This window comes from Benincasa hispida, chromosome 10, assembly GCF_027475165.1.
Source record: "Benincasa hispida cultivar pf3 chromosome 10, pf3_genome.v1.1, whole genome shotgun sequence".
NCBI classification, from domain to species: Eukaryota; Viridiplantae; Streptophyta; class Magnoliopsida; order Cucurbitales; family Cucurbitaceae; genus Benincasa; species Benincasa hispida.
This window is the reverse complement of record NC_143487.1, coordinates 28,669,641-28,695,855: the sequence shown is the minus strand read 5'-3', so window position 1 is coordinate 28,695,855 and position 26,215 is coordinate 28,669,641. Positions and strand designations below refer to the sequence as shown.

The 26,215-nt window shown below is 37.5% G+C and overlaps 1 protein-coding gene across 1 annotated transcript; it reads left to right on the top strand.

Moving 5' to 3' along the window:
- Positions 1-2,604: 2,604 nt before the first annotated feature.
- On the top strand, positions 2,605-26,048 carry LOC150033247 (uncharacterized). Its single transcript, XM_090306098.1, has 21 exons — positions 2,605-3,295; positions 5,661-5,855; positions 5,957-6,100; positions 6,248-6,291; positions 6,505-6,588; positions 6,809-6,877; positions 6,981-7,057; positions 10,041-10,110; positions 10,312-10,461; positions 10,725-10,793; positions 11,330-11,474; positions 11,608-11,672; positions 11,763-11,828; positions 19,373-19,466; positions 19,751-19,787; positions 19,902-19,959; positions 20,141-20,251; positions 24,877-24,944; positions 25,374-25,440; positions 25,539-25,607; positions 25,717-26,048. The coding sequence occupies exons 1-21, from the start codon at positions 3,262-3,264 to the stop codon at positions 25,798-25,800; spliced, it is 1,800 nt and encodes a 599-aa protein (XP_090162224.1). The 5' UTR covers positions 2,605-3,261; the 3' UTR covers positions 25,801-26,048.
- The last annotated feature ends 167 nt before the right edge of the window (positions 26,049-26,215 follow it).

The following is a 26,215-nucleotide window of genomic DNA, read 5'->3' as shown; positions in this document are numbered from 1 at the left end:
ATCCCATTGAAACACCCGTTTTCAGCTAAACAGGTAGCAGAAATCTTCATACAGAAAGTTATCAAGCTTCATGGCATGCCTAAGTCGATTACCACGGATAGGGACAAAATATTCTTGAGTAACTTTTGGAGGGAGATATTCACAGCATTGGGAATCAAGTTGAAGAGAAGCATGGCATTCCACCTTCAAACAGACGGCCAAACTGAGTGTGTAAATCACTGCCTTGAGACATATTTGAGGTGTTTCTGCAATGAACAACCAACCAACAAGGTGGAACAAGTGGTTGGCCTCGGCAGAGTATTGGTACAACACTACTTTCCATGTGTCCATAAGAACCACACCTTTCCAAGCAGTCTACGGACGCACCCCCCCACCTCTAATGCACTATGGAGAAGCAAAGTCCACTAATGATAGTGTTGATAGACTCTTGAAGGATCGGGACCTGGCTTTAAATGCGCTAAAGGAGAACTTGGTAATAGCGCAAAACAGGATGAAGAAACAAGCCGATCAGCATAGGAGGGAGTTGCAATTTGAGATAGGGGAAGAAGTATTCCTTAAGCTAAGACCTTATTGACAACGTTCGTTGGCAAAAAGGAGTGAGAAGCTGTCTCCTAGATTCTTTGGGCCTTATCAAGTATTCGAGAAGATTGGGGAAGTAGCATACCGTTTGAATTTGCCGCCCGAAGCAGCCATTCATGATGTGTTCCACATTTCTCAGCTCAAAAGAAAATTAGGCAAAACTCAACAAGTACAACACCTACCTCCGATGCTCACCGAAGAGTTTGAACTCCAAGTTGCCCCTGAAGTAGTGTTAGAAGTGAGGTGGAATGGAGAATCGAGCACACAAGAATGGTTGGTGAAGTGGAAGGGTTTACCTGAGAGTGAGGCCACTTGGGAATCAACACCGAACATGAGACAACAGTTTCCATCGTTTCACCTTGAGGACAAGGTGCACTTTGAGAGGAGCGGTAATGTAAAACCTCCTCTAGTATACACCTTATAAAAGGAGGGGTAAAAAGGGAAGTTCACAAATGAATTCGGTTAAGTGAATATTTGAAGGGGATGAAATGGTTTCAACAGAAATAAGAAGAAAGGAATTTGTTGGAGTAGGGACCACGGGAGAGTGAACAAAAAGGGAAGGAGGACGTCGTCGAGAAGGGGAAGAAATATTTTGAATTAGGAAGAGGCACTCTTCATGGAAGGATTTCCCCAGCATCTCTCGAAAACCAGCGGGGTTGTTTGATTTCTTTTTATTTCCGAAGTCTTACTTTGTTTTTCTTCTTTTCTTGCTGAAGGTGAACCAGTGTATTGTGGTTGTTTGAATGTTGGGAGATTAATAAGAAGTTTGGAATATATTTTGTCTATCGATTCTTCTTTTATCTTCGTTATTCTCTAGCCTATTGTCTGTGTGGATTGATCGAAAGGGAGGACCAGTTGCAGGAACCTAACAGAAGACATTCTATTAATAAAAAACAAGCAGTAGACACAACAACAACCCAAAAATGCTTTGGAACATGCATTTGAAAGGATAAGGCGCGGGCTGTTTCAAGGAGGTGTCTGTTCTTTCTTTCAGCAACTCCATTTTGAGATGAAGTGTCTGCACAAGAGGATTTATAAATAATGCCATGACCACATAAGTAAGATCCAAGTACATGAGAGAAATATTCACCAGCATTATCAGTTCGCAAGGTTTTGATAGAGACATTAAATTGATTTCGAATCTCGGCATGAAAAGCACAAAAATGGGACAATAACTCAGAATGATTTTTCATTAAGTATAATCAAGTTACACGAGAATAATCATCAACAAAAGTAACAAAGTAATGAAAACGTGTTTGGGATACGACTGGACAAGGACCCCAAATATCAAAATGGACTAACTCAAAAAGAGTACTAGCTCGTTTATGAACCCCCTAGGACTAGAACCTAAATGATGAAATTTAGAAAACTGACATGAATCACAATTGAAAAACGACAAGGAATGAAATTCTAGATAAAGTTGTTTCAACACAAACAACGATGGATGATCCAAACGACAATGAACTTCTAACGGGGATTAACTCCAAAACAAGCCACAACTTCCGGTATCTGATGGTAAAAAATGTAAAGACCCTCCCGACTCATGTCCTCCACCAATAATCTTCTTCGTCATACGATCCTGAAACAAGCAATAACTAGGAAAAAAAAACGAGACAAAACAATTAAGGTCACGAGTAAGTTGGCTAATAGAAATTAAATTAAAAGACAATTGAGACAAATGTAAGACAGAGGACAAAAAAAATGGAGTGAGAGAAATGATGCTGGATCCAAGAACAGAGGAGGTTGATCCATCTGTCAAAGTGACAGATGGAGATGAGACAGGAGATAGAGGCATAGAAAATAGGTTAGAATTACCTGTCATATGAGTGGTGGCACCAGAATCTATGACCCATTTGGTAAATGATGTAAGAAGACATAACATTTGAGAATAAGGAACATTGTTAGGTTGATTGATCTGGATTAGTATTAAGTGCTTCAGAGTGGTTTTCTTTATCTAAGAATTGTTAATTTCTCTATCCAAGATATTTGTTTAAGTTTGGATATATATATTCCCATTTAATTTACTCTGCTTTTTTCTTTCTTTTCCTTTTTCTACTCTCGTTCAGAGTTTTAATCTTTGAACGTTTGTTTCTTTTCGGTATTTGAATGGAAAAAAGATACTTTTCTGGTAAAAAAAAAAAAAGTTTATTTAAAAATTATAAATCAAATTTAAAACTTCTTTTATTTTAAGATATTTTATTAAAATTTGTAGATATAATTTTCATGAGGTCATTAATTATCATTTAAAAAATAAGGTTTATTTTAGCTTTAGAAATGTTATGACCGGTATAAATGAAAATTAAAAGTTTCTCTTTTTAAGCTTTTTAGTGTAAGGTATGCATGGCCATAATTTAAGTTGAACTTCAGACTAATTGGTGCAATTTAACTTCTCATCATATTTTTGTAGTTTTCTTTTAATTTTATAGTTTTTTTTTGGGACGATTTTATAGTTGTTACGTTAGGACGTATAATATGATCTCTCCTTGTTACAGATTTGATCTTAAACTACCAACTGCATGTTGCTGTTTTGTTTGATTGTGCTTCCTCCAGTCTCAGACCGAGTACTCTATTTTGAAATCTCAGGTGTTGCTTGGCCTCTCAGGAGTTATACTTGTTCTGCTGTCTGTTCTAGGATCTGTTGGATTCTTCAGTGCCATTGGAGTAAAATCAACATTAATAATTATGGAGGTTATTCCATTCCTGGTCTTAGCGGTAGGTAATTGCAATGCTTTGAAGTTTCTACTTTTCTGTTGATTTTCTTGAGGTCAGTCTTTTGTACATAAAATGGCATAAAAGTACTATTATAACCATTTTGTTTTTGTTTTGAGTTTTCCCATTGTCAGAAAGATGGGATGATGGCGTCCTGTATTTGAGATTAAGATCAATGGTTATAATCAATGTGGAGTATACAAAATTTGTGCCCCGAGATAATTCTCTTATGAAATACATATTTTGGATTAATAATGTGAAACACAAACATTTAAAGGGAAAAGGACTGATGCTTGCCAAAGGAGCTCTGGTGGTCTGAGTGGTCAAGTCAAAGGGATGGTTAAACTAAAGATAGTGGAAAATTTAGAAACGCTGCTAGGGAAATATATCTATAAAGAATATTACAGCATGTGTAGGGTTTCAGTTTTTCACTAAAGGGATTGCATGAATTTTTATTATGTAAACAATGTCCCCTTTAGTTTTAGAGAGTTACAGGAGTCCTTATGAGTTATGGCTGGTGACAATGCATTTCCATTGGGCCTTGTCTCCGGTTGATTATCAGACTGATTAACTAAATGATTATTTTTGTTGCAACTAGAGACACGCGAGTAGTTGCATGTGGGCCTCTGAGAACCATGTCGTGTCAAGTGTGGATCACATTGGATGAGTTAACCTTTGACCCTGATAGGTGTTTACATGGTGGGAATCGTGGGTATCTAGATTTTTATATTTTATTGTTATTATTTAAATTTTTGTGGGGAGTAGATGGGTAGGCATCCAAGAGGCTTTTTATCCCCTCTAGAATGGTGGGTTGTCTTGAATTCTTAGGGCATTGGCATCATACTTGACTTAGTTAACTCTTGTCTGTTAATTTATATACAGATCATTTAATGTAATAACTAATTAGTGTCACTTTGCAAGAAAAAAGTTCTTATTAATATCCTTGTACAAATGTACAACTCTAGGTTTGACGTGAAAGAATTGGCCAAATATGATAAGACAACAACGGTAACAAGAATAAGTGAGAGAGGTTATATGACGGGGAAAGAAACAAACAAAAATAATAGGGACACAGATTTACAAAGAGGGGATAAAGAGAAGCGAGGGGAACTTTTCCATTTTCAATAAGTAGCATAAAATATCAACTGAAAAAATTGACTTAGTATTTTTTTTAGGGAAAATCACGCTTCTGGTCCCCAAGGTTTGATTTAGGTTACATTTGGGTCCCTAGGTTTTCAAACTTAAAATTTTACTTTTGAGGTTTGCATTTGGTTGCGTTCTTTATCTCTATGTCTATTTTTCCGGTAATTACAAATGGAAAGCTGATGTGGCACTTATTTTTTATTAAAAAATATTTTTCTAATTTTTTAATTATTAAACCTTAAAGAACATTATTAATTAATTAATTAATTTTTATTTTTTCTCTCTCTTTATTTTTCTTCCCTCTTCTTTTTCCTTTCTCTATTTGAGCAGCTCGGCCATTATTGTGGATAACTGCAATTTTTTTCTTTTTCTCCTGCCTTTCCCCATTCCATTTTCAAAAACAAAAAAATCCAACCAAGGGAGGTTTCTCCCTCGTTCCACATCTGAAACGAAGGAGAAACCCCATTTCATTATCTTTTTGTCGAAAACGGCGAAGAAGAAGAAAGGAAGAGAAAGGAAAGAAAAAACTGCAAGGAAACAGTGATAGGTGGTGGTGGATGCTCTGATTGGAGAAGAAGTTTGATAGAGGAGAGGGAAGAGAGAGAGAGAAAGGAGAGAAAAAAAAGAAAGAAAAATAAATGTTATTTTAAGTTTAGTAACTAAAATATTTGAAAAATTATTTTTTAAAAATAAAAAGTAGGTGTCACGTCAATTTTCCATTAGTAATTAATGGAGGGATCCAAACCAAGGATGCTACCAAATGCAAATGATGTAGCCTAGGATAATAGGAGATAAATCTCCAAGAACAAAACCAAAATTTTTATTATGAATAAAAAGTTATCAACACTAGAAGAAAATTTTTCTATTTATAGTAAATAGAGAATCAGGAAGCAAACGAATTCTAATCCTAATAAACCAAGGAAACTAATCCTAACCTTAATCGATCAACGAAACTACCAAGATACCTTAATTTATTTTAATCTTAGTACATCAGTAAACCTCTCAGAAACCCAAATACAACTTAAACGAAACGTTGGAGACCAAAGGTGTAACATAGTCTTCTTGAATTTTTTGTTAGTACCAACAGAGGGGTGCACTATATCCAATGCATGTTCATTTCACGCTTTATAAACTAATGGAGTAATTTTGATTTCTTCTTTCCTTGTAATATTTGTTTACTAGGGGAAGTCATTACCTCAAATTCGCTCTTTGTTGCCTTAATCAGGTAGGAGTTGATAACATGTGTATATTAGTACATGCTGTGAAACGACAACCATATGAGTTGACTTTAGAAGAGCGCATAAGCAGTGCGCTGGTTGAAGTTGGTCCTTCCATAACGTTAGCTAGTTTGTCAGAGATCTTGGCTTTTGCTGTTGGAGCTTTCGTTCCCATGCCAGCATGTCGTGTTTTTTCCATGTTTGCTGGTGAGAAGATTTTTTCCCATCTTTGCCAAGAAATACTTGTTGTCTTCGTCATCCCAGCTAACTGCCTTCTTTCTTTCTCTCTCTCTTTCCTTTTTATTTAGCTTTGGCAGTGTTGCTCGACTTCATTCTTCAACTGTCAGCATTTGTAGCTCTTATTGTGTTTGATATTTTGAGAGCTGAGGATCACAGAGTCGACTGTTTTCCATGCATAAAAGTTCCTCCACATTCTGATGAACCTAACCAAGGTTCTCGTGAAAATTTTCTGAAACTGCTTCATTCTACAAGTTCTCAGTTATATTATAATCTATGGTTGCTTGTCTAAGTTAGATCTACTTTGGTTACCACCTGCGAGTCTTTTTTAGTACTGATTAAACAAATGGAATAAATTTTAGGCTTCAATCAGGGGAGACCTGGGCTTCTTTCTCGGTACATGAAGGTACATTTGTGGGGTGTATTTTTTTTTTCTAATTTAATTTTTAGGCAAAAGTACGTTTTTAGGTTGTATCAGAAATCATTTTACGGTAGAATATTCATTTTAAGATTTGAGCAAATAAATATTTGTTATTTATTCTGCCATAGATTTGGAACACTGATGCATTTTCACTTGTGACATTCCCTAACTAAACATTAAATTGTTATTCTGTTGTAGGACGTTCATGCACCCCTTCTTGGACTTTGGGGAGTTAAGATTGTTGTTGTTGTCATCTTTGTTGGCTTAACTTTAGGAAGCATTGTAAGTTTCTCGTTTCCCATTGGCTTTGCTTATGATTGGCCATATAGTGAACGTGACATTGGAATAGTTTTTGTTAATTCATGCGTGCTGATGCAAGAAGAGTTAATGCATGTTTGTGTATTAGTTCATCAATGTAAACTGTTTGTGATTAAATGCTATACCTGGCATGATTTAACTGCTTTTACTCAAGTATTTTGCGTACTTTGTTTAATCATTATAGGCATTATCTACAAAGATTGAGGTTGGATTGGAACAAAAGATTGTCCTCCCACGAGATTCTTACCTTCAGGTTTGAGCTTCATGTTTGGTTTTCAGAATCTTACGAGTAGTTTTCTTTCATTTCTTTCATGGTTGTTCCTTATCATCTTATTTTTCTTCTTTTGTTATATCAGGATTATTTTGATGAGCTTGCGGAATATCTAAGGATTGGGCCACCAGTATATTTTGTTGTGAAGGATTACAATTATAGGTATCTATCTAGGATTTTCCGTGTACCTGTTTCAATTTTATGTATCTGTGTTCTTGTGTGCATAGAAGTGAGAATATACAATTAAAGAAATTTATAGAACAAACGGGGAGAGCGCACAAATAGAGACGTAATAGTTGTCTTCAAACCATCCATAATTCACCACCTAAGAAACTGCGAGAGAGCATTTGGGGGAAGTGGAACAGAAAATAAAAACTGTTATCCAAGTGAAAAATACTCCTACAAAAAATTTGATGTTGCAGATATGTCAAGTATTTTGAAGAATCAATATAGTATTTGAAGAAACATTTCGTTGATAAATGAAAGTGGAAAATCCCAGAAGAAGATTACATTTGGAACGCCAATTACTGACTAAAAAAGATAAGCTGAAATGACTAAAAGGGTGGTTAGTTTTGCACTAAGAAAAAGTAGTAAACAAAACCGATTCCATAAAACGATTGAAAGGGGAAGATGTTCCTTTCGCCCCACAACCTCCAGAAAAAAGCATGCACAAGAGCCAACCAAACTGTCTTTTTAGTACTACCAAAAGGATGACCAACCAATAAGGAAGCCAAAGCATTAGAGATGGAATTAGGGCAAATGAAAGACCACCCAAATGAATATCCCAAAATTTTGCAGCAAACAGACATTGTAAAAACAAATGAACTAATGATTCAACATGTTGATGACACATGAGGCACCAAGAGGGAGAAATACACAAGGAAATTGGTGCTGCAAACAATCAGCAGTATTGATGGCACTCCAGCTAAGCTCCCAAAGAAAAATTTTAATCTTCTTAGGGTAACGGTCTTTCCAAATCATCGAATAAAGATCAGAAAGGTGGAATTCCTAACACCCACCAAATCAATCATAAGAGATTTAACAGTAAAGATCATAGATGAATTTGTAGGTCATATCCAAGAATCGAGGGAGGAGCACAATCTGACAGAAGCCAAGTGATGCGATAAAGTGGCCCATTTCGCAATTTCCAACTCAGTAAGTTTACGCCGAAGATTTAAGTCCCAAGCTCCCGAGGATGGAATCCACACGTTAGCCACAGTAGCCTCCGACTGCTGAGTAAGGTGATAAAGTTGGGGAAACGCTATTGAAAGGACAGCATAGCTAAGCCAAGAGTCATTCCAAAAAGAAGTATTAATGCCATAACTAAGTCGCCGACGGATATGAGCAGCAACCAGACCAATAAATTGGCAAATAAACCTCCAAGGTGCTTTATAAGAAGCACAAGAGATAGGAGTAGGCGAAATATGATCAATAGAATAGTACTTAGCCACAATAAAAGTTCTTCATAATACATCATGCTCAAATAGAAACTGGCAAGTCCATTTTACAAGAAGGGTGGAGTTTCGATGCTTAAAGTTTTCAATATCAAGACCCCGATAATGAAGGGCACTGAGATATCCCCCAATTCACATTATGCATGCCACCATCACCATGAGAACCCTTCCAAAAGAAATCACGAACCGTCTTGTCAAGGCAATTAATGACAGAGGAGGGAGCCCTGAACAAAGATAAGTAATACGTAGGGAGATTAGAAAAGGTAGCCTCAATGAGAGTGTGTTTGCCACCTTTCGAAATATAAGCATATTTCCAACTATGAAGCTTTATCACCTGAACATATGAGCATATTTGCCACCTGAACATGCTTTCACTAAATGTTTGTTCTTTCTTTGACAAGAAACGAACTTTTGCATTAAAATAATGAAAAGATATTTGTTGGAGTTTCTATGTGTACAAATATTATTTGTTAAATATTTTCCTTTATTGTCTTTATTATTTTCCATAATTGTAAGAGGTCTTTCTCCTATATAAGAAGACCTAAGATTGCACATATCTAAAGAGAGAATTTTATTCCCTAAAATTTGACTTGGTATCAAAGCCAAACCCTAAAATTCACCATAATTTGTAAAAGACCCTAAAATTAATTGTAACCTTAGATCTGTCTACGGCCACCGTTGCCTTCTCTGTCCTCTGCCATTGCGTCTGTATTGCAGCTGCCTGCTTGTCGCCAATGCCATCTTGTTTGTTGCCGTGGATCCTCTGTTCGTGAGTTCGTGCGCTGCCGGTTTCGTCTCTTTTGGGTTTGGGTTCTATTGCTTTCCGGAGTTTGATCGTTGCGGGTTTTGGAGGCTTTTTCCAGTGCCTTCCACCACTGTCCATCGCTGGTAGATCTTGCTCGACGTGTGTTACACCTAGAGTTACATCCGTGTTTGTCGCCGTCGTTGTACCACTGCCGGTCACTTCGCCCGTCGTTCCTGTCGCCGCAAACGGGTTTCACCATCACCAACCAGCTTTCTATTTGTGCTTTCTCATGATTGTGGTCAAGGGAGTTGGATTTTTTATGTTTTGGGTCTGGTTCACAATTAAATCCGGTTCGGTTTACTATCCGGTTCGATTTGGTCCAAATCAGAATCTTGCCCAAAATCTAGTATCGGAACAGGTTGCTTTAGGATGGCCTGGGATCAAGTCCTTGTAATGTTATTTCCTCCCCACTTAATATTCATTTTCATTTGCTTGGCTCTTCCTCATATTTCAAGCTCACAAGTGAGGGAGGGTGTTAGATATTATAATTAAATTTACCTTCATCCATCAGCTTAAACTTTTGGATCAATTGGTGATTTAAGAATATTAATGCTTAAAAGAAACAAACTTGAAACGAGCATTTTCATTGAAGTAATGCAAAGATATTAATGCTTAAAAGATACAAACTTTACGGAAGAGTCAGAAAAACTATAAAAAGACAGCAAAAACTAACCATTACAAAGGAAAAATAAATGGCTGTTCTTATAAAACTGATCTTGAAAGTTAAAGACAACTACCGAACAGCCCTTGAAAGCCGTAAAGCAAAATTTATTTCTGATTTCATATTACAGTAAATTTAGTTATATTGCTCTGCTTTCAACAAATTGAGTAGTTTCAATGATTTAAGTTGAATGCTCATCAATCTGATGTTCAATAATTCTATCAGCTCAAAATCTAGACATACAAACCAGCTGTGCTCCATCAGCCAGTGTGATTCAAACTCCCTGTTGAATGAGGTATACTAAATCTGTGGGGTAGTTTACAATTATGAATATTAATTGCATAAAATTATTTTTCCTTTATTTCACCTTTTAATTGGCCGAAAAGCACATTTCAAATGTTGACTTTTGTGTTTCTTATCTTGCTTAATGGTATGACATGCTTCTTTTTCTCTTTTTAAGTATTCATGTATTCACTCTATTACATTCTCCTTTTAGATATCAAGAGCGTCATTGACACCAGAGTTGAGCTACATTGCTAAACCTGCAGCATCATGGCTCGATGATTTTCTTGTATGGTTGTCGCCAGAGGCATTTGGTTGCTGCCGGAAATTTACAAATGGTTCCTATTGTCCACCAGATGACCAGGTGAGAGCTCCATAGTTCTATTTTCTTTCCTTGCCAATGCTTTATTTTACTACTTATGGTTGCACCTCGTCCAACAACTTGAGATTTTCTGCAAGCTCCAACTATATATATTTTCACCTAATACTGCATATAATTCTTCTTAAATGACTATAATTCTTCTGCATGATTCTATATGTCACCCTAACATTGGTTCTCTTTTTAATACAATTGTCCAACTTGACAACACTTCATGATTACTGAAGTATGACAATTTCTTTCTCCAGCCTCCTTGCTGTTTTCCGGATGAAGGTTCCTGTGACTCAAGTGAAGGAGTGTGCAAAGATTGTACAACTGTAAAGTCCTATTTTCTATTACATGGTTTTCAATACTAAGACGGCATTTGGTATTGTGGTATGGTGGGTAAGAAGCTTGAGATTGGATAGATAGCTGTGTTTGGTACCTTGGCTAAAATCTTTGAAGTGTTTAGATCTCTTTTTATGGTCTAAAGTAATCTACTTATTTTCTTTATAGAAAATAATTACTAAAAAATTTAGTTAAATTTATTGGTAATATATAGTTTAATAAGTTAATTCATACTAAATTTAAAATAACTATTTTAATTTAACTACAAGTAACTAAATTAAATAAAGTAACTGGTTTTTATGATATTTTTGGTGGATTTGGAATTGTGGATGCTGTTGAGTGATGCCAAATAATGTGGGTTTCTGAAACCCCATTACCAAATACCAATTACCAAATGCCCCTAAGATGGCTTGCCTATCGTTAAGTTGGATCAATGTTATTAGATAGCCCGTGCATTAATTGAGTGACATGAGGGTAGTTTGATGCCTAAAGAAACGGACATGGGCTAATCTCTGTTTGTTTTCAGTGCTTTCACCACTCAGATTTGATTGGTGACCGTCCAACTACAGTGCAATTCCAGGAGAAGCTTCCGTGGTTCCTCAATTCTCTACCATCTGCTGACTGTGCAAAGGGTGGTCATGGAGCTTATACCAATAGTGTGAATTTGAAGGGTATTGACTTAACATTTCCATTGTTTCTATAACTTCTTTTTTTCCTTTCATAGTCTTTTTGTGAGAAGTTTATTCTCGGCTACTGAATGCATTAAATCCCGGTAAACTCTGTTTATTTTTGTTCTTATCTCAGGTTATGAAAGTGGTATCATAAAAGCTTCTGAGTTTCGGAGCTATCACACACCACTTAACAAGCAAGTATGCCAGTAGAATAGTTTTATTCATGATTTTGAACTCAGTGTTTGCATTTTCTTAGTTATGATCTTCGTAAACCCTTGTTCTTTGCAGGGTGACTATGTAAATGCATTGCGAGCTGCAAAGGAGTTTAGCGCAAAGATTTCTGATTCTTTGAAGGTTTGAAGTGTTTTGGCACCAACCGATTTTCTGAATGCTTAGAGCTCACGGCTTCTGAATAAAATATGCAATAGTTTGAGTCTATACCAACCTACAAGAAATACTAGATGTTTAAAACTATACACTTTTTTTTTTTAACTTTTGTATAAGTTAAAGGTTTCTGTCAAAGAAAGCTGCATGTTATTGAAAGCGATAATACAGAAATACGGGATAATCAGAAGATGAAGAATATAAGAAGCTTGGATGCAAATTTATCGATTGGAAATGGGAAAAAAAAAAATCGAAGCGGTTAGGAGAAGTTTGAAGAGAAAATCAAGTTTATTTATATCAAAGTATAGTGCAAAATTAAATTTAGGCATTTTACCAGCACTATATTACTGCATATACATACATACACACACATATATATAACTGATGAAAAAAACAGAGTAGAGAAAGAAAAATAGCACACCAATATTTTACGTGGAAAATCCTAATCAGGGAGAAAAACCAAGGGATAAAGGGATTCTTATTAGAAAACTGATACACAGAAATACAACAGACCACCAGCTTAAATAGTGAAAAGGGAAACCCAAATGAAAAAGACAAAAATGCCCCTAGAGTACAAAACCCTAATTTCAACACTTCCCCTCAAGTTGGGACGTAGATGTCAATAAGACCCAACTTGCTCACACATGCGTCAAACAACTGTCTGGGTAGTTCCTTTGTTAGGACATCTGCAATCTGTTGATTGGAAGGAATATAAGGAACACAAATGTTGCTACTATCAAGTCTTTCCTTGATAAAATGTCGATCAATCTCCACATGCTTTGTTCTGTCATGTTGAACAGGGTTATTTGCTATGCTTATAGCTGCTTTATTATCACAGTAGAGTTTCATTGGACCGGTATGCTCTTGATCAAGGTCTTTCAAAACTTTTTCAAGCCAAATCTCTTCACAGATTCCCAGACTCATGACCCTGTATTCTGCCTCGGCACTACTTCTTGCAACAACACCTTGCTTTTTGCTTCTCCATGTAACAAGGTGCCCCACACAAAGGTACAATACCCTGATGTTGATTTTCTGTCTACTACAGATCTTACCCAATCAGCATCGGTGTAAGCTTCGATGCATCGTCTTTCAGTTTTCCTGAACATCAAGCCCTTCCTTGGAGAGGTTTTTAGATATCTCAAAATGCGCTCCACTGCCCTCATATGTTCTTCGTATGGAGACTGCATGAACTGACTTACCATACTTAAGAGATGTCGGGTCTAGTATGAGAGAGATATATTAATTTCCCAACAAGTCACTGATATCTTTCTTTGCTCACTGGAACACCTTTTGCTCATATTGCTTAACTTTGCATTTGCTTCTATAGGGGTATCAAATGGTTTACAACCCGTCATACCTGTTTGCTTAAGCAAGTCCAGAGTATACTTTCGTTGGGAAATTGGAATTTCTTCTTTCGATCGCGCTACTTCCATTCCAAGGAAGTATCTTAGTTTTCCAAGGTCCTTGATTTCGAATTCCTTAGCCATCTTTGCCTTTAATCGGTCAATCTCTGAAGTATCATCGCTTGAAATAACAATGTCATCCACATAAACAATCAAAACTGCAAATTTCCCAGATACTGACCTTTTAGTAAACAGAGTATGATCAGAATGACCCTGTTTATATCCTTGCGACTTTACAAACATAGTAAACCTACCAAACCAAGCCCTTGGTGACTGTTTTAGCCCATATAAGGACTTTCTTAATCTATAAACTCGGTGATTAAATTGTTTCTCGAATCCTGGGGGAGGACTCATATAGACGTCTTCCTCCAACTCTCCATTAAGAAAGGCATTCTTCACATCAAGTTGGTGAAGGGGCCAATCCTTATTAACTGCAACAGAAAGGAGGACCCGAACTGTATTTAGCTTTGTAACCGGCGAAAAAGTCTCGGAATAATCAACCTCGAAAGTTTGAGTAAAACCCCTGGCAACTAATCTGGCTTTGTATCTGTTAACGTTCCATCGGGCCTATACTTTATTGTGAACACCCATTTACATCCGACTGCTTTATGACCACTTGGAAGATTGACTTGATCCCATGTTGATTTTTCTCGAGAGCTCTCATTTCTTCCATAACTGCGGCCTTCCATTCAGGACTTTCTAAAGCTGTGTGTATACTGTTTGGTATCACCATTGTGTCTAGGTTTGTAGTGAGGGCCTTGAACTCAAGAGACAAATTACTATAGGATAAGTAACTCTGCAACGGATATTTAGACATGATCTAGTACCTTTCTTTAGGGCAATCGGAAGATCAAGGGATTCATCTCTGTCTTTACTTTCTTCTGACATATTGTACTCACCCTTCGGTTTTGTTATTTTCCCATTCTCAACATTTTTTCTAGCGGGAATAAGAGACGCTTTTTTTCCAAGTTCTACCATGTTCTCAAGAGTCACACAATCATCTGTCTCTGCACCATCATCGACCTCAATCACATCTTTGCTATCATCTTCCCTGCTTTTGCTCTCAACGTTTTCAACACAAGCATCAGTTTTATCACATTTATTATCATGATCAAGGATAGAACTACTAGTACCTGGAATTGATCTCTGTTCAAACTCATGGACTGGAGCCGGAGAGATAACAGGCGGCGCTATTTCCTTCCTGAGATTCTTCCTATAGTACAATCCAAGGGACTTGTTTGGTCGGGAGGATAGGTGCATTGGTACTGATACTGACATCAAGGATGGGTTCAGGTTCAGGTAAGGTAGAAAAACTGGGACCCCAATTAGTTTCTTCACTAGTATGCTCCCTTGAAGAGAACTATTGGGAAAGAATGGATGATCTTCAAAGAATGTCACATCCATAGAGACAAAGTATTTTCGGGGAGAGGGATGATAACACTTGTACCCACGCTGATGTAGAGGGTACCCTACAAAGACACACTTTTGTGCCCGAGGGGTAAACTTGGTATGGTTAGGGCCGTGTGTATGGACGAACACCACACAGCCAAAGACACGAAGGGGTACATCAGAAAGAAGTCTAGTATTTGGGTAAGACTCTTTGAAGAAGTCTAAGAGGGTTTGGAATTTTAGGATCTGGGATGGCATGCGATTTATTAGATGGGCTGTTGTCAAGATAGCATCACCCCATAAATAAGAAGGAAGGGAAGTTGACAACATAAGAGATCGGGCAACTTCAACTAGGTGACGGTTTTTTCGTTCGGCCAATCCATTTTGTTGAGGGGTGTACGCATAGGAACTCTGATGGACAACCCCTTTTGAGACTAGGAATTCTCGTAAGGCGTTATTAAGGTACTCTCGACCATTATCACTCCGAAGAATAGCGATTTTGGCGTTGAACTGGGTTTCTATAGAATTGTAAAACTGTTGGAAAACCGAAGTAACTTCTGATTTGTCTGTCAGGAGGAAGACCTAGGTTAGTCTAGTATGATTATCAATAAAGGTTATAAACCAACGCTTTCCAGTTGTGGTAGTAACAGGTGACGGACCCCAAACATAGTATGCAATAGGGTGAATGGTTTAGATGACTTATAAGGATGAGAAGAGAAAGAAACACGAGGCTGTTTGGCTTGGACACACACATCGCATTTCAACTTAGAAATATTAATATTGTGAAAAAGATGAGGAAACAAATAATTCATATACTGGAAATTAGGATGGCCAAGGCGATAATGCCATAACATATAATTGGTTTCAGAAACAGAAAAATGGGAAGAAAAAAAACTAGTCCTATCACATATTCTTAAGGAGGCTTCTTCAGTAAGGAAATAGAGTCCCTTGTCATGCCGGGCAGTGCCAATCATCATCCCCGAGTTCAGATCGTGAAAAACATCAGGTGAGAAGATGACACGACACTTCAAATCCGTTGTAAGTTTACTAATAAATAACAGATTATAAAATACTTTTGGCACATGTAACACATCTTGGAGGATTAAGCCTGCAAAGGGCGACACTCGTCCTTTTCCAGCGACAGGGGCAAAGGACCCATCGACAATTTTGATCCTTTTATTTCCAGCACCGGGTTGATAAGACAAAAATTGATTAGAGGAACCAGTTAAGTGGTCTGTGGCTCCTGAATCTAATATCCATGGTTTATTACCAACTATACTCACAAGTCCAAAGGAGTGAAAAGTACCTGATTGAGCGATGACACTTACTCCAACTGTAGTAGTAGTGTTTTGAGTGGTGTCCTGATTCTGAGGCTGAGTATCTCCAGTAACAGATTCACCAATAAGAGCCTGACTTGGCTGTCGTTTCTTACCATTTGGCGGTTGGCCGTGAAGCTTCCAGCATTGATCTTTCGTGTGCCAGGGTTTCTTGCAATGTTCACACACTGGGGGCGGCTTACTGCTCTGTTTATCTTGTACAGGGCCAGATGTTTTGAAAGCAACGGAATCTGTTGGCATTACAGGTGTACTGTTCATGGCCTTCGACCTATCTTCCTCCAGGCGAACTTCAGAACAGACTTCCATTAGGGATGGTATAGGTCTGGTCCCCAATATACGACTTCGCACTGCATCAAATTTAGAGTTGAGTCCTGCTAGAAAGTCATACACACAATCTGTTTCTTTAGACTGATAATGTAACACTCCTCCACAAGGACAGTTCCAAATCATTTCACGGCACAAATCCATCTCTTGCCTTAGAGAGACAGCTTGTTAAAGTAAGCAGTAACGTCCGTTGTTCCCTGTTTGCATTCATGGATGTGCTTACGTAGGGTATATAAACGAGAGACATTCTGTCTCCTAGAGTAGAGTTTTTGGGCTGCTTCCCAAATATCACGGGCTGTAGCTGCATACAATAATGGTTTTCCAACCTGAGATTCCATACTTCCAATCAAAATCGATCTCAACAAAAATCCTCTCCTTTCCACATTCGCTCTTGGGGATCATCGATCCTTGGTTTTGGTATTTCACCTGTCAGGTATCCAAATTTGTGACGGCCCTCAAGGGCCATTTTAATAGATTGGGATCAAGAAAAGTAATTATCACCATTCAACTTTTCTCCTATAATAAAGCTAGAAGAATTGCCTATAGCTCCAGAACATAAATTTGAGGGGGTAAGTAGGGAACGAAGTTACCGAGTTTTCAGGATATGAGTTTAGATCTGGTTCGATCTTGGATGTCGATCCCAGGGCTTTCCCAATAGCAACTAGCTGTTGTTGAAACATCTCGTTCTGTCGTTTAATCTGCAATTGCAACTGGGTAACTTGATCTTGGATTATACTTCCTTGGTCCTGGTGCTATGATGAAGAATCTCCCCCTCCAAACTCACCCGTAAGAAAGGCGAAGGGTTTTGTTTTTTGGCAACAAGCAAACGACTTTCTATCATAGTTGCAAGGGTTCCAAACCTTAACTACAACATGTTGTACCAAAGGCTTCTTTCGGTTGGTTGAATAAGGGGGCCATTCAATCTAAGACAGCACTTCACTAATGTGAATAGGTTATACAGAAGGGTGGGTTGGTTATATACTCTTATGCGTTCCTTCTTTGAACCTTTTGGTTGGCGAAAACTGCCCCATTCGATTGCTCATATTCGGTTGTAAAACACCCACACTTCTTCCATCTGTCTTTTGGTGTGACAGTGGCTGAGATGAGACGCCAATCTGAGAGGAGAAGGCCGACTGCAACGGCAACAGGTGGGGACTACTGGGCACAGTCGATCTTGACTGTCCGGCGCCGATCTTGCATGGAGGAGCACTGCGCATCGCAGATCTGGATTGGTCGGCGTCGTTCAGCTGTGTCTGAGATCGACCGGACAGATCGCGGCGTCGTTCGGCTGGTCGCCGGTCGCGTTCGTTCGTTCGTCTTCATCTGAGCGCGACCAAACCAGATGGGTTGTTGCTGGGTCGCTGGTCGCCGGTCGCTGGGTCTGGCAGCTGGTCGTTCCGTCTTCGAAGGAGTCGGCCGGCGGGTGGTAGAGCGGCGGCGGCTGATCTTCACGAAAGTGGGGAAGAAGAGATTGGAAGTATCCATCAATGGCTTTTTGGATAATACTGGTTATATCTAGTTTATTGGTTTGGGATTCTCCTGTTGGATTTTCCTCAATGGTGGCCAGGGTTTTGTCTCCATGCTCTGATACCATGATGAAAAATAAAGTAGAGAAAGAAAAATAGCACACCAATAGTTTACGTGGAAAACCCTAATCAGGGAGAAAAACCACGGGATAAAGGGATTCTTATTAGAACACTGATACACAGAAATACAACAGACCACCAGCTTAAATAGTGAAAAGGGAAACCCTAGGGTACAATGAAAAAGACAAAAATGCCCCTAGAGTACAAAACCCTAATTTCAACAATAACAATATGATTTACCGAGGACAAAAGATGAAGAACAGCTTAGGTTAGGGGGAAAGAAAACCAGTACAATATACCTTCCAATCAAGATTGTTAAAGAAAACACAGTTATTACCTTTTTATTTATTTATTTATTTATTTTTTTTTTTTATGATGGGTAATCAATCATGAAAACATAAACTGTACACTAACAGAAGTATCTAACGACTTTCTATCTTCTTCAAAAGAATTATTTATCTCTCAGTTCGTGGTGAACTATTTCCAATTGTTATATGCAGTTAACATTGATCATATCGCCAAGGAGAGAACTTCTCAATGAAAATATAAATTTACATGACTGGCCTTTTAGATGGTTAGTGCGATGTAGACCTATAAAGCACAGACACTCCGTTTCCGTTTTAGGCAGTGTCCATGTCGAACACGTGTCCTATTTTTATTTATTTATTTTTATTCAGACGTGGGACATTTTTAGGAAACTTCGTAGACACACCTAGAAAATATTTTAAAGAGAAAATGGTCCAACCTTTTATGTTGAACCCAAATTTAAAGCCTATAATTGATTATATGTTGAACTAAGATAGGGAAAAAAAACCAAAAAACAAAAGAAAAGGAAAACTATTTTTTTAACCAAGAATTAAAAATAAATAAATAAATAAATAACTGAAGTTAGAAACCTAAACATTTCATCTCCTATAATTGTTAATTAACTTGACATTTTATACTTTTTTTCGTGGAGTTCATTTAGTATTTTATGTTAAATTTATATATATCCTAAAAAATATAATAAAAAAGAGTGTATCCCCACCATGTCTGTGTTCTGGCTTTTCTTGTTTTTGTTTTGTTTTTTTTTTTTAAATTTTAAATTGGTGTGTTGTCATGTCATGTCCGGGTCCATTTTCGTGTATGTGTTCTTGCATCTTAGATGTAGACTAAATGAATATTGTGCCTTTAGTTTAGCCTCTCTTATGGAAGTGGTAAGCTGTTCTTATTGAAGGATTCTCTTGGACCCTTTATTAGGAAGCTCCATAATTTATTTATTTTTTAGATTGACATATTTTTGTAGTGGCCAGCATCAATAACTTTTAAAACTTACCTCGTCTGATAGTTTACCCTCAAGGAATTCATCGGGTCAAGGCACCTGCAGTCAAAATGGTTATAATTTGTTAGGTTCTACTTTATTTCGTTGGATAGCGATAGACTTGCATTTTTATGATTTTGGTCCCTATATTTTACTGACAGTTGCTCTATTGCAGATGGATATCTTCCCATACTCTGTCTTCTATATTTTCTTTGAGCAATACCTTGATATATGGGAGACAGCTTTGATGAACATTGCCATAGCACTTGGTTAGTACTTCGGGGAACATAGAAACCAAAACATAGTTTTTTGTTTTGATAACTTTTTTTTTTTGAAAAGCCTGCTAGAAGAATATGTTAACCACTGTGTTTGATAACTTTGATTACGTTTCAAGGGCATAGCACTTAGTTTAATATTTTCTACATCTTTCTTAAACTAACTATTGTTGTTATATCATTGATAATATAGTTCCCGTGTTATTGTATTGGTTTTATTAATGTCTTAACAAGATTTCTAAGAATCTCTCTGAGGATTTTCTGTGATGCAATTCCAGGTGCCATATTTATTGTCTCTCTAGTCATCACATCTAGGTATGAATATAATTTTTTGTTTTGACTGACATTTAAGTACAACGTTCTTTTTGTAGAGTGAAAATGCCGCTTCTTTATTTGATCATACTTTGATGTATTGGTTTTGAAATGCAGTTTGTGGAGTTCGGCAATTATTATACTTGTTTTGGCTATGATTATTATAGATCTCATGGTATCTCTCTTGCTACAGTGACTACTTTACTAATATTTCCTTTTTGAGGAGTCCATTACATTTTTATTTATTCTTTTATTTAATTTGTGACTATCTGTTCCTGTTTATATATGTTTTGACTTCGCGAAGTTTAAGTTCTTTTCAGAAGTGTTGATTTCTCTTTTTACGTCTTTTTTGGCAGGGAGTAATGGCAATTCTGAAAATTCAACTAAATGCAGTCTCTGTCGTTAACATATTAATGTCAATAGGAATTGCTGTTGAGTTTTGCGTACATTTAGTTCATGCATTTTTGGTTAGTACCAACCCTACTCACTTCATCAGGCTCTTTAAATTCATGGTTTCATTTACTAATTCGACTTACTGGAAGACTTGATGCAAAATTTTTGGGGCTCAAGTAATCATGAGCACATGGTGTGGTTTTTGTTGGTCATGGTGGTACCAGCACATGTCATTTTTATAATCAGACCATTGATTAGTGTAAAACTCTTAGGTTTGAGAAAGAATCAGAATCCTTTATTCATTCACCAAAGATATGAATCATACAAGAGTACAAAACATAGAAAAGGAAAATATCACAAAATATTTACAAGAATGGAAAACCCTAATTATAGAATTATAACACTCCCCCTCAAGTTGGAGCATATATGTTAGTCATGCCCAACTTGTTACATAGATAATCTATACGTCTTCCATCCAATGCTTTCGTGAAGATATCTCCTAATTGTTCTCCATTCTTCACATATCCTGTAGATACCAACCCTTGTTGAATTTTCTCACGTACAAAATAGCAATCAACTTCAATATGTTAGTCGTTTCATGAAAAACTGGATTAGAAGCAATATGAAGTGCTGCTTGATTATCACACAACTTTGTCGGTGTGGTGATTTCAAATCCCAACTCAACAAGAAGTTCATATATCTAAATCAATTCACACACAGATTGTGTCATTGCTCTATATTCTGATTCTGCACTTGAACGTGACACCACATTTTGCTTCTTACTCTTCCAAGAAATCAAATTACCACCAACAAAAACACAATACCCTGAGGTTGATCTTCTGTCTTCTTTAGATCCTGCCCAATTGGCGTCTGAGAAACATTCAATATTAATATGACCATAATCCTTATATAATAAACCACGCCCGGGAGCAGCCTTCAAATAACAAAGAATCTGTTGCAATGCAGCCTAATGATCAACTGTAGGGCATGACATGTACTAACTCACAATACTTACTGAATAGGCTATATCGGGTCGAGTCACTGTAAGGTAATTAAGTTTTCCCACTAACCTCCTATATCTTTCAGGATCTTTTAGCAATTCTCCATCTTTTGTGAGCTGTAGGTTGGGCATCATTAGGGTACTACATGACTTAGCCCATAGTTTTCCTGTTTCAGTCAACAAGTCAAGTACATATTTTCTCTGTGATAATAGAATTCCTTTCTTGCTTCTTATTACCTCAATTCCTAAGAAGTATTTCAACATGCCCAAATCTTTTGTATGGAATTGACTATGAAGAAAGGTCTTTAGAGATTGGATACCTAAAGCATCATCACCAGTAATCATAATATTATCCACATATACGACTAACAAGATGACACCACCCTTAGACCTCTTAAAAAAGACTGAATGATCTAGCCTACTCTTCCGCATTCCAAAGCTTTCAATCACCTGACTAAATTTACCAAACCAAGCTCATGGGCTCTGCTTTAATCCATATAAGGATTTACGAAGGCGACACACCGTTCCATTATCCCCCTGAGCAACAAACCCTGGTGGTTGCTCCATATACACCTCTTCTTGAAGATCACCATGAGGAAATGCATTTTTAATATCAAGTTGATGTAAAGGCCAATGATTGATTGAAGCTAATGAAATAAACAACCTCACAGATGTCATTTTGGCTACAGGAGAAAAAGTATCAGCATAGTCAACGCCATAAGTTTGTGCGTAGCCTTTTGCTACGGGACGCACTTTTAACCGAGCAACAGAACCATCAGGATTGACTTTAACTGGAAACACCCATTTGCAACCGATAGCCTTCTTTCCTGCAGGGAGAGAAACTAAATCCCAAGTACAATTATCATCTAAGGCAGTCATCTCCTCCACCATTGCGGCACACCAACCAGGATGAGACAAAGCCTCATGAACAATTTTCGGGATGGATACAGACTCTAAGGATGCAATGAATGAACATGTGGAAGGTGACAAATGGTTATATGAAACAAAAGAGGAAATAGGATGAGCACAATTACGTTTACCTTTACGAAGAGCAATAGAAAAATCATCACCTGTTTCTGGATCCAATGAAGAAGAAGACTCTGGTACAAGACATGGAACTGGAGGAGGTTGTCGTCGAGTATAGACCTTAACGATGGGAGGAAGAGTAGAGATAGCCACAGGAAGAGATGAATCAGGAAGAGGATCGGAAGGAGAAATAATTGTGTAGACAAGGAAATCATCCTCTAATTCCTTATGCTCCTCCTGACTCTTATTCGAAGAGAAAGACGGTGATGAGAAAAATGGTGTATGTTCAAAAAACGTGATATCAGGAGAGACTAAATATTTATTAAGACTAGGACAATAACATCGATACCCCTTTTGGACACGGGAATAATCAAGGAAAATACATTTTAAGGACTTTAGATCCAACTTAGTATGCTGAGGCCGAACATCCCGAACAAAGCAGGTACAACCAAATATTCTGGGTTGAATGGGAAACAAATGTTGCTTGGGGCATAAAGTACAAAAAGGTATCTCACCCTTAAGAATGGAAGAGGGCATGCGATTTATTAAGAAACAAGCTGTGGAAACAGCATCAGCCCAAAAGGATTTTGGAACATGCATTTGAAACATCAAAGCTCTGGCTGTCTCAAGGAGATGACGATTCTTTCGTTCTACAACCCCATTTTGAGATGGAGTATCAACACAAGAAGATTGATGAAGAATGCCATGGGCATCTAAATAAGACTTGAGTGTATGAGAGAAATATTCCTTAGCATTATCACTCCGTAGGATTTTAAGAATACCACTAAACTGAGTTTGAATTTCGACATGGAAGTTATGAAAATGAGAAAGTAACTCAGAATGACGTTTCATTAAATATAACCACGTAACACGAGAATAGTCATCGACAAATGTAACAAAATACCTAAACCCTCATTTGGACTCAACAGGATAGGGACCCCAAACATCTGAATGGACTAATTTAAAAAGAGCACTAGCTCGTTTATTGACTCGAGGATACGAACTCAAACGATGAAATTTAGTAAACTGACATGACTCACAATCGAAAGAAGACAAATGTTGAAGTTGTGGACGAAGACTCTTCAACACAGAGATAGACGGATGACCCAAACGACAATGCTCTTTAAAGGAAGACGACACGCTAGAGCATGTGATGGCCGTAGGTGTTTGTGGTTCAAAGATGTAAAGACCTCCAACTTCCCGCCCTTTACCAATAGTCTGTTTCGTCATAAGATCCTGAAATAAGCAATAACCAGGAAGAAAGGAGACACAACAATGAAGATCACGAGTGAGTTTACTGACTGAAATCAAATTAAATGAGAAATTTGGTAAATTTAAAACTGATGACAAAGAAATTGATTTAGTGAGATGGACGGTTCCTGATCCTAAAACAGGAGTGGAGGTTCCGTCAGCTATAGTGACATTAGGTGAAGAGGTAGATGTACAAAGGGTAGAGAATAAACTGGGGTTACTTGATATATGGTCTATAGCGCCAGAGTCAATGACCCATTTTGACGTGGAGGAAAGAATGCATTTAGAAATGTTACCTGTCTCTGCGATGGTCGTAATGGGAGTAGAAGATGATGCCCTCAATGACTCTTGATATTGCTGAAAGTTAGCAAACTCCCCTGCAGAAATCGTAATTGACTTGTCAAGAATATCAAGAGTAAAGGCGACATGTGCAGAGGGTGATGGCATCCTCTGACCCTTATTCAGCAATCTTCTGCATTCACGTTTCGTATGGCCAGGTTTATGACAATAATAGCAAACAACACCTCCTGGATTTGATCTTCATGAATAGTAGTTGGACCCATTCAACTTGTGTTCAGTTACTTTTGACACCATAGGAACAATCTCAGACATTATTGGTTTCTTATCAGCCATTACCTTAAAAACTAGACACCGGACAACAAAGAATCAAACCCTAATTTACCGAAGAGATGTCTACACAAGCAATGAGTATATCTATATATCCCAAACAAACATACCACCAAGAAGAGCCAACAACACTGAGGAAACCCACTGAAGACGAATGAAAAACGACAGCGCACGCGCCTACATACGCCTACACGCGCCGGCGCGTGGATGGATAGCAGGCTGGAACAAGTGGCGCGTGAGCCTCACGTGCTGGTCAGATGGCAACCGGACTTTGGGGGTTTTGTAGATTGGCGGCTGGGCTTCTCGTTGGAATGGGCGGTGTTGAAAAAACAGCCTTTTTTTTTTCCGGCGGACGGCGGCGGCGGCGACTAACGACGGCGAACGAACCAAAGACGGCGACTGTGAGTAAACTCACCTCTCCACAAAACCCTAAACGTATCACAAATGGGTATTAAATTCTCAAACTCTAAGGTTCACAAAAATCCTAAGTTTATTTAGAGAGCTATGATACCATGTAAAACTCTTAGGTTTGAGAAAGAATCAGAATGATTTATTCATTCACCAAAGATAAGAATATATACAAGAGTACAAAGCATAGAAAAGGAAAATATCACAAAATATTTACAAGAATGGAAAAATTAGAATTATAACAATTAGCATGCTATTTTATGGGAAATGCTATGGAGTCGAATAGCTAGCTTTTACTGGATGATGCACCTTGTGTCTTACCCTTTATTACTATTATTATTATTGATTTTATGATTTAAACATATTTGGCCAAATGCCCTCTTGTAGGTTAGCTGTGGTGACAGAAGCCAGCGAGCACAGCAGGCTTTGAGTACAATGGGAGCCTCTGTATTCAGGTAGACATTGTGTTTTTTTTTCTTATTTTGTTGTTAGTTGTTACGACATATTCAGTGCTTGGCATAAGCATCTGGGGATCATATTCAATAAAATATGGATGACGTCCATTGTCGGAAGATTTGATGTAAGAAGAAACGATTTCCCCATGATGCTTTCTACGTTGTGGAAGTGTTACACTTGACTCGGTTTTTCCTTGTGCACGGTTACTCAACATTTTCTAAAAGAGGTGTATTTCTACTTCTCGCGACACTAGTTACTTAAAAAAGTGATTCTTTCCATTTTAATTTTAAGAAGTTAAGAGGATATTTCGTATAATCATTATGACCTATGACTTCTTTTTGAAAGTTTGTCGAGTTTCTATCTTGCTCTATTCCCCAGTATCCATATCATGGCATTTTGCAGAAATTAATATTTGCACTTGTTTGCAGTGGGATAACTCTCACTAAGCTGGTTGGGGTCATCGTTCTTTGCTTCGCGAAGTCGGAGATATTTGTGGTATCTGATTTCTAGTCCTTATTCCATTTTGCAAATCCATGCTGCTCTCTTTTGAGAACCTTAAAAAAAAAAAACAAATAACTATGTGGAATCTGCAGGTTTATTACTTCCAAATGTACCTTGCATTGGTGATCATCGGTTTCCTCCATGGCCTCGTGTTTCTACCTGTAAGTTCAAAAATTGGCCATTCTTATAATAAGTTAGTAACCGACATCGCTCCATCTTCTATGGAGGACTGATTGAGCCATTCATTACACATTTGTTCGTTCTTTGCAGGTAATATTGAGTATGATTGGACCACCATCAAGATATTTGGTTAAAGATGATGATCCTATGGAAACTGAGCTTCTTGTTTCATAAGACATATGGTGAAATATGAAATATGTCCTGTCCATCTCTCTTGGACAGTCTTTTACACCTTGTTATTTACACACACACAAGTACAGTTAGGCATATCATCTCTGATCCTTCTAACGAAATTCAGAAGTTAGTCTTTCTATAATATAGCTGAAGTTGACAGATGCGCAGGATAATGTATATATTTACATTAATGAACTAATATGTGTTTCACATTTCTTACAAGAATGTGATCAGAGTTCTTCATGTTCCATCATGTTTTTTCTGTTTTTGATAATTTTATGGATTTGGTTCTATCGACAGCATTCAATGCTGCAAAATTAAACATTCTTTTAAGCACTTCAGTTTTTCTTAATTTTTGATTGGCAATCTCTATTGTTGTCATCGTGCTTTGGGTTTTCCCATATTTCATTTCTTC

Coding starts and splice junctions, on each gene's coding strand:
- LOC150033247 (XM_090306098.1), top strand. CDS start 3,262: ATGGAGGTTATTCCATTCCTGGTCTTAGCGGTAG. Junction 11,829..19,372: donor AGATTTCTGATTCTTTGAAG/GTTTGAAGTGTT, acceptor GCTCTATTGCAG/ATGGATATCTTCCCATACTC. Junction 20,252..24,876: donor ATTTAGTTCATGCATTTTTG/GTTAGTACCAAC, acceptor GCCCTCTTGTAG/GTTAGCTGTGGTGACAGAAG.